This window comes from Arachis hypogaea, chromosome 4, assembly GCF_003086295.3.
Source record: "Arachis hypogaea cultivar Tifrunner chromosome 4, arahy.Tifrunner.gnm2.J5K5, whole genome shotgun sequence".
In the NCBI taxonomy this organism is placed as follows: domain Eukaryota; kingdom Viridiplantae; phylum Streptophyta; class Magnoliopsida; order Fabales; family Fabaceae; genus Arachis; species Arachis hypogaea.
The window spans coordinates 114,131,865-114,140,987 of record NC_092039.1 but is presented as its reverse complement, the minus strand read 5'-3'; the positions used below and the strand labels follow the sequence as shown (position 1 = coordinate 114,140,987).

The following is a 9,123-nucleotide window of genomic DNA, read 5'->3' as shown; positions in this document are numbered from 1 at the left end:
GACGGAGCAGTCCTTCGCGGCGGCGATGCCAACAGCTCAGACTCGACGTCGAGGGGAGGTGACGATAATAGGTGTTGTTGACCTTGAAGAGAGCGATAGTGAGAGATCGCCGAAGAGACGACGACCGGCCGACAGCGACAAGAAGAGTAACGAACCGAAGAGACGACGACCGACTGACAGCGATGAGGAGAAGAACGATGAAAAGAGTGCGACGGTGGGATAGTGATGATGGCTGGGTTTAGGGTTTCTCAGAGACCGAGAGAAAGGGGACGGGAGGAGTGGGGTGGGGTGAGAAGAGTGCGACGGTGGAAGAGTGATGGCGGCTAGGTTTAGGGTTTCTCAGAGACAAAGAGGGAGAGAAAAGAGAAGGGTGAGGGTGGGGGTAGGGGTGGGGTGGGTTGGGTATCTGTTGGGTTGGGTTATATATAGTAGGGGTGGGGTGGGTTGGGTATCTGTTGGGATAAAAAATCGATAACCCTAAAAAAATTCGATCGGTTTTGACGGTTCACCGGTTAATTACCGGTTCGACCAATTCTTAATCCAATTTTTTACGAACGGTTTTTTAATACAATCGAATCGACTAAATAACTAGTTTTCAGTTAATCCAGTTGAACCGGTCAGTCCGGTTTGTTTTTCAAAACAATGATTTATATAGATATAGATAGATTAAGATAACAGATCATTTTTTCTTTCCTTTTAAATGACCTTTTTAAAATTTCAACTTAGTTTTGTTTTCTCTTTTTTGAAAATAAAATATCTAAAATAAAATGATACTTATGAATTTTCAGATTTTGAGAGAGAGAGAAATTGCAAATCAGAAACTGAGGCAGTAAGCAGCACCCGGCGACTTCTTTCAGTAACTCACTCATTCCTTCTCTCTTTCTCTCTCTTCAATGGCCGGAATCCGTTTGCAGCCAGAGGACTCCGACGCCTCACAGCAACAAGCTCGAGCGGTGGCCGCTGATCTGGTCTCCGACGACGACCGCTCCGTCGCCGCCGACTCCTGGTCTATCAAGAGCGAGTACGGTAGCACACTCGACGACGACCAGCGCCACGCCGACGCCGCCGAAGCTCTCAACAACGCCAACCTCCCCCCTCCCTCCGACTACAGGTTCGTCTCTCTCTCTCTCTCTCTCTCTCTCTCTCTCAATATTTTAAGGTTGAAGTGAATCGAAACGACAACGTATCGAATGAAATTGAAATTTTTGGGTTTCTGGAAATCGCTCTGTGAAGCTGAATGTCTTTCAATCATTCGTTGTTTTCTTCACTGCCTTGATTTAGTTTATAAGACGAGATCGCAGGTTCGTGGGTGTTTGGATATGTATATAGAAAGGGTGAAAGTGTGAAGTTTTGTTATTTAGAACTATGTGAAATTCGCTTAGGTTTTTGGATTTTAGTAGTAGGAGAAAGAATCTGGAAATGAGGTGAAGTAGGAATGTAAGATCTGGTTCGTTTGTTTGGTGGCATTTGCGTTTTGCAAATTTTATGGCATTGATGGGGGTTGCTGTTTGAAGTTTAGGCATTTTTTGCAACCGATTAATTTTGTTAGATAGTTGTTTAATCTGTCTTAGGAAGCTTAACTGCTAAGAAGTTAGCTATTTCTGAACCACAGAATGTTGAATCTAAAGACGGAGACACCCACACGCATGGATTCCAATGTAGCTATCTGGAGTTTTGGAATTTGGGGTTTTCTGTTAGGGTTTACAGTTCAGAAGCGCTGGTGCTTCTGTTTTGTTGAGAGCTTTGTAAATGAGTTGAATGAATTGAAAAGTTCTAGATTTGCAAATTGTTGATTGAGGGTTTTTTATCTTTTAATTTTTTTGGTGCAGTTCTGACAAGGATGAGCCTGATGCTGATGCAGTTTCTTCCATGCTGGGTTTTCAGAGCTATTGGGATGCTGCCTATGCAGGCGAGCTTACAAATTTTCGTGAACATGGCCATGCTGGTGAAGTTTGGTAAGTAAATTTCGATATCTTAATGTGCCTTCACTGAAGAATATATGAATTTGATGCAGAGATTAAAGTTCAACTGTTGTGGTAAATATTGAACTGATTTTAATACAGACGGGTCACTTTTTACTTTTTAAAATATTTTCTCAAATAAAACATGTATTCAAAGTATCATAGAGACATAGCAGTAGATAATCAAAGAGAAAGTGTTTATTCAATTTCTGGATGTTCGTTCCCCTCTATACCTATTTTAACCAACTAGTAGCAAATTGTGTCCTGCCAATTTTTCTTTAGTTTATGAACTTCTAGGCAGTGATGAACATTGTTGTTATAGGCAATTTTTGGTAGTGATAAATTGTTTCACTATCTATAATGATGAACATTATGACTTGTTTAACTTTCATTTATGTTTTCTGCCTTTATTTTGCATGTGCAGGTTTGGGGCTGATGTGATGGAAGTAGTTGCATCTTGGACAAAAGACTTGTGCGTTGACATCTCTCAAGGCCGCATACCAAATCATGTTGATGATGTCAAAGCTGAAGCTAGTGAATTAGGAAATAAAGTTTTGTCTAGTTGGAGTGTACTTGACATTGGGACAGGCAATGGTTTGCTTCTCCAAGAATTAGCTAAACAAGGGTATGGTATTTCTTGCGATGTTCTGCACTTTTGGTAATATATGCTGTATAATTCTTTTATATAGAAAAAGAGAAAAGAAAGACTTTGTAAAAGTTAGCAAATTTCTGAATTACTATTTATTATAACAAAATGTGTATTGTTGGAAATCGGAAGGCATGTGAATCTTGTGCCGTATAAATTTGTTCATACACAAATATATTTAATTGCTAATTAAACGAGAATTCCATAGCATCAAAAGCAAGGTGTGAATATGTGAAAATCATGAAAAACAAAGATATATTCAAGTAAACAAAGAAAAGTTGCTACATAAAGGTGGCAGGAAATGTATATACTATTATATGCTTTTTTTGGAGGGAAGGTACACTTATAAGTACTTGGAAGTTCTGCCTATTGGTTTCTGAGAGATATCTGGGTTTATTTATGTTGCATTGCATGTGTTATTAATCTTACTCTTGCTACCTTTCCAGGTTCTCTGATTTGACTGGTACGGATTATAGTGAAGGGGCTATCAGCCTTGCTCAAAGCGTTGCTAATCGTGATGGATTTTCTGACATCAAATTTTTGGTATGTTCAAGGCTGTGTATGCACAAATCAGAATTGTGCTTGTACAATGGATTAGTTTGTTTGTTTAGCATGTTTAACACAATTTTGCACAATTTTTATCCTTGCAAGAGGTGAATTACAGCATCCCTGAGACCCTGACCCCATAATGATTCCATGCAACACAAGCAGAAAGCCAGAAATCAAACAACATCATGATGGGAGTTTTCATTTCTGTGAAACTCCTAGCTATAAAAGGAAAATAAAATTGTCTGGTTTATACATTGTTTCTTGGCATTTCCAATTATATTGTGCGCTAGAAGACATTACTATCTGTGCATTTATTACATGTCCATTAGATAATATGTGGCCTTTAATTATTTTAAGGTCGATGATGTCCTGGCGACAAAGTTGGAACAAGAGTTTCAACTTGTCATGGATAAGGGGACGCTAGATGCTATTGGATTGCATCCTGATGGTCCTGTCAAGAGGTAAGAGAAACCACCATCTAACCTAATATGCATTCCCATAATTGTTCTTTAGAGAATTGGGATGATGTTAAAATTCTGCTATCTGTATGTTTCACATTTCCAATTTCGATAAAAGTAAAATAATAACTGGTTTAGGAGGTCTTGGGAGTGGTGGATTTTTTATTGATTTGTTCTCCTTTTAATTGCCGCTTTGTGGAACTGATCAACTCTACCTTTACAGAATGATGTATTGGGATTCTGTTGCGAAGTTAGTTGCACCTGGTGGAGTACTTGTAAGCACTTCAAATTTTATTTTAAAGTTTCTACCCAAATGATGCTCTATTACAGAGCGAAACTCCTTTCATTCATCCCAGTAAAAAGAAAATCATATACTCTTTATTTTCCATTTCATGATATATGTATTCGTTGTCTTCCTCATTGTCTATGTAAGGTGATTACATCGTGCAACAGCACAAAGGATGAGCTGATACAAGAAGTGGAAAGTTTCAACAGACGAAAAATCGCTGCTGCTCAGGAAGTAGAGGGAGCCAAGGACGACGAATCATGCAGAGATCCTATATTCCAATACTTAAGTCATGTCCGCACATATCCGACATTCATGTTTGGTGGATCTGTAGGCTCGCGCGTGGCGACTGTGGCATTTCTTCGGAAATGAAGTGCGCGATATGTATCAATTACCATCATGATTTTGGAATTTGTTTTATTGGTTTGAAGTTGCTTGCGTGTAGCTAGAATGGATGTTTCTGACTTCTCATGTTAATATTTATGATTTTGTGGAGGTGAAGTTTTCTGAGTTCCATCCTTCTTTTTGGATAACTAGTTTTCTATCATTCGGAGTTTATAAACTAAATGGAGTGAGGATCTCAATCAGAATTTCTCATGGAACTACATCCGGATCTATTATTTCTAACTTCATTTTTATGTTTCCAAATGAAATTGAACATAACTCATTCTTCAAAATTTCTTTCTGTTTCTTCCAATCTGGTTCTTGCTTTACTTGTTAAAACCTATTTTTTTTTCTTGTTAATGTGTAAAAGCTTAATGTTACAAATATTGACGGATGAATTTTGATGAAATCTCCAATATTCAAAGTACTATTGTATTTAAAAAAAATGTAGTGTAAACTCCGGTGTCTCTAATTATTAATTAAGAGGTTAAAACAGGATTTCAATGAAAAAAAATATAAAGGTTTTATTCTTGGATCAATGAAATAAAAATGAATCTCACTTCTAAATTTATGATTCAAGAGTGAAACTTCCTTAGTTTACTTTGGAGGGTGTTAAAACGCTACAATCATTTTTTGTGACTGAAAATGACACAGAAGAAAAAGGACATCAGAGAAAGAGTAGTACTCTTCTCTAGTAATAATGTCTAAATTATTAGGGAGCAATAACCATTCTAGATACAACCTATTTGTTTAAAGTAGCAGTCTTAACTATTAATCAACCTTTCTGTCGTTCTGTTTGCTGTGCGCTGGATGAGCAGATATTGTTTTCCTTTTTCATGTAAAAAGTACTTTAAAAAGTGCTTTCAATAAATTTTAAAGTTTTTTAATACAATTTAAAATCCTATTAAAAAAATAGTACCTACTTTGCCTTTCATAAAATCAAACAAACTTTTAGGGAAAATAGTTTTTAATTTAAAAAATAAATTTCTTAAAAAAAGATAAATCAGATAACAGTACTGAAACAAAATTCTATTCAAATGCAATCTAAATTAAGATAAAATAAAAAATAAATGATTTTTTTTTAAATAAAATAGTTTATCAAATTTAGTTTTCTTTTTTTTTCGGGTCACCCAATAAAAAAAAATTATCATTTTATTGTTTATATATATATATATATATATATATATATATATATATATATATATATATATATAAAAGTAATTAGAGTCCAAATCTAAAACCCAAGTTAAAGTTGAAGTGTTGAACATATCCGAGGGACTCTAACTCGTTAGCACCATCCAAAAAAGAGAGAAGAGAGGAAGACGATGGAAGCATGTGCAGCAGCAACTTATGGTGCGGCCTCAACGTGCACCCCACTTAACTTCACCTTCAGCCATGGAAGAACCAAATCCCTCTTACACTCCCAAATTCCCATTCCCTCCAAGAAAGGAACGGGAAAATCCTTCTCCATTGTTAGCGCCTCAAGACGAACCTTGTCTTCCAACTGGCTTGTCTCCGATGATGACTTCTCTGCTTCTACGACTTCTCCATGGCTTCCCAGACTCGAAGAACTTGACACTACCAATATGCTTCTCCGCCAAAGGATTATCTTTTTGGGTTCTCAGGTACGATCAATTTGGGGTTTCGTTGCTCTCCCTCTGAATGTTTGATATTTTAAGGGTACCCTTTGTCTTTCTGATTTTTTATTTTGTTTTGTTTTATTAATTGGTTGAGAAATTTGCCATCTTTTTCATATTTGCGTTGTTTGGCGAACATAGCAAAACAAAAGAGACAGGAGGAGGGGTTTAAATTGATGTGATGGTGTTCAATTTCTGAGGACATGTTGTTTGGTACTCTTGAAAATTAGAAATTTGTGTGCTTTTTAATGTGGGTTTGTTTTTCTGAACCATGGGATGTAAAAATATGGAATGAAACTAAACTGAAGAAGTATGCCATTACTTGTTGCTATGTTTTGTGAAATGGTTTTCTGTTTTGTTATGAGCAGGTGGATGATATGACTGCTGATTTCATCATTAGTCAGCTCCTCTTTTTGGATGCTGATGACCCAAAAAAAGACATAAAGTTGTTTATAAATTCACCTGGTGGTTCTGTCACTGCTGGTATGTCTCAACAAAGCTCCACTTACCCAATGTTTCAGCTCAATTTTGTAGTCGTTTGTTACCATATCATTACTTTATTAGTCTAGGATGAATTTTTAGGGATAAGTACGTCATATGTATGATATTGATTAGTTGGGGTAAATCTTAAAAGACACTAAGCTTATGGTATTGAGCACAATGCTCTTATATATCTTACAGAAAGTACAATTAAGAAGTAAGTTGTTGATCTGCGTCATATCTTAATCTGTTTACCAATAAAAGAAGTTGTTGATCTTTGTGATTGGCAAGCTAAGATAGATACTTATGAAATTTTGAAGCTACATAGGAAAGGTTCAAGGTTGTCTGAATAAGATATTGAACGTGTTGAATCTACGGTTATAGGACGGGGACGTCAACCAAGTATTAGTAAAATCTGGAGCATTGTTCAGATTAATGAATCTGTAATACGTGTAGGCTCTTTGTGGTTGCTCTTAACTGATTTTATCTGTGTTTGTAGGAATGGGTATTTACGATGCCATGAAGTTATGCAAAGCAGATGTGTCAACAGTTTGTGTAGGGCTTGCGGCATCAATGGGTGCATTTATCCTTGCGTCTGGTACTAAAGGGAAGCGCTATTGTATGCCAAATTCAAGAGTTATGATCCATCAGCCACTTGGAACTGCTGGTGGAAAAGTAAGACCTTTCCTTCCCCCCGACATCAATTATTGAATTCAGTTTGATTTCATGGACGTTGGATCATTTTTCCTAAGAAAGAAAAAAATAGGTGAAAGTCAGTTTTCTTGTTCTTGAATTGTCGAATGAGTTGGCATGGATTCACATGCCTTTTGTGTTTTTGTCTTGATACATTAGAGTGGTGTAAATTATAGTTTAGGAAAGTAACTTACAATGATTCTGCAGAAACAAAGCTGTTGGAAACACAGTACATTTGTACATGGAATTAGTTTTACCATTTATTGTGAATTGTTATGTTGGTGTAATTACTCTGTGATTACACTATGTAGGATGAGTTATCTTTTGAAAATTGGCATGCGTAATGGACCAGTTATCTGCAATTTTAAGGTGTATATTTGCTAATAATAAGCATAATTGCAGGCTACTGACATGAGCATTCGGATAAGAGAAATGGCATATCACAAGATTAAGATAAACAAGATACTATCAAAGATTACTGGGAAGTCTGTAGATCAGGTTAGTTTCCAGATGCACCTCAATCATCTGTTCTAATTATATATATTAAATATGTTTCTCCCCATCATTTATTTTATTTTTTTTCATTTGCAGATAGACTTGGACACTGATCGTGATAATTTTATGAATCCTTGGGAAGCTAAGGAATATGGTTTAGTTGACGAAGTTATAGATGACGGAAAGCCCGGGCTAGTTGCACCGATTGCAGACTCGTCACCACCACCAAGAACTCGGGTGTGGGAGCTATGGAAGATTGAAGGAAGCCGAAAAGCGAAGAAGAATTTGCCATCAGAGCATAAGTTTTTAGAGGAAGCATACAAAAAGGTTCAGGGAGGTGATGATGACAAAGGCACTGAACAGGAAAACGAAGCACCTGCTGCTGTATGAGTTTTAGAGAAGAAATTTTTGCATTGCTTATATTATTTATTCCTAATGAGACCTTTTTTAAATCCTAATTTTAACTTGATTTATTAATCAGCACCACTTTTAGATAAAAGAGATTTTTCACTTTGTTATAGCTGTGACATTCCATTGTAAGTTCCAGAACTGTATATCAGTTATCAGATAATTATTTTATGCTTCAGGTATTAGATGCCATATTGAATAGTGTTTTACTGCTCCACGTAGAAATGGGTTAATGGTAAAATTGGTCTCTGATCATGTAAGGAGTTGATTTGGTTTTGGAAAAATTAATGCATTTAATTCGATTCTTCAAAAGATACCAATGTGATATTGGTACTTTTTGGTAATTTTCTGTTGACATGTTATTGTTAAGAATTTGATATGTGACAGATTTTACTTTAGGAAAGAATTTCTTTTAAGGATGAAATTGAGTCATTATATTTTTAAGAGATCAAAATGATTTATACATAACTTTTTAGAGATTATTTCAAATATAATTCATTTGAAAATCTTATGAATCAAATTATCTTTCATCGCTCTCTATATTTCTATTTTATTTTGTAGTCTTTCTACGTGCTTTGAACATAATATAGAAAAGGAATAGTAGAAGAGGAAGTTAATCTACAAATGGTAGTGTGCTGATATCCTATGATAAGAGAGAATAGTTTGGTATCCTATGATGAGAGAGAATAGTTTTAGCGGGGTGTAAATGAGTATTTTTTATCATACATATTCAAAAAAAAAAACTGAAATATTTATTTTAAAAAAATATTTTTATACTCATAAAAGATGAATTTTTGTTGATAAAACTAATTAAATTTAAAAATTATCTAAAATTTTTAAATTAATCCTCTTAACATAATATGTTCCACTCTTAGTCTTCAAATTTTTACCACTATTACTTTGATATCCAACCCTTTGGCATCACCACCTAAATTCTTTCTCATCCAACTCTTATGTCCAGCTACCACCATCGTTATGGTCACTGCTACTATCACCACCTCTTCTTTATCACCATTAATTACGGTCCTTTTTCGAATGACTATTTCTTTCTTAATGTTTATTTTTTTATTTCTACATTTGAATGACACTTTTAGGATAATTAATTTTAGAATTATCCTTTGGTAGC

The 9,123-nt window shown here is 35.4% G+C and overlaps 2 protein-coding genes across 2 annotated transcripts; both read left to right on the top strand.

The window, feature by feature from the left end:
* Window positions 1–676: 676 nt before the first annotated feature.
* LOC112797371 (uncharacterized) lies at window positions 677–4,414 on the top strand. Its single transcript, XM_025840274.3, has 7 exons — window positions 677–1,111; window positions 1,830–1,955; window positions 2,386–2,586; window positions 3,054–3,150; window positions 3,514–3,617; window positions 3,838–3,889; window positions 4,048–4,414. The coding sequence occupies exons 1-7, from the start codon at window positions 894–896 to the stop codon at window positions 4,270–4,272; spliced, it is 1,023 nt and encodes a 340-aa protein (XP_025696059.1). The 5' UTR covers window positions 677–893; the 3' UTR covers window positions 4,273–4,414.
* A 1,010-nt stretch (window positions 4,415–5,424) lies between these two features.
* Window positions 5,425–8,189, top strand: LOC112797370 (ATP-dependent Clp protease proteolytic subunit 3, chloroplastic). Its single transcript, XM_025840273.3, has 5 exons — window positions 5,425–5,909; window positions 6,290–6,404; window positions 6,901–7,076; window positions 7,497–7,592; window positions 7,686–8,189. The coding sequence occupies exons 1-5, from the start codon at window positions 5,610–5,612 to the stop codon at window positions 7,977–7,979; spliced, it is 981 nt and encodes a 326-aa protein (XP_025696058.1). The 5' UTR covers window positions 5,425–5,609; the 3' UTR covers window positions 7,980–8,189.
* Window positions 8,190–9,123: the final 934 nt, after the last annotated feature.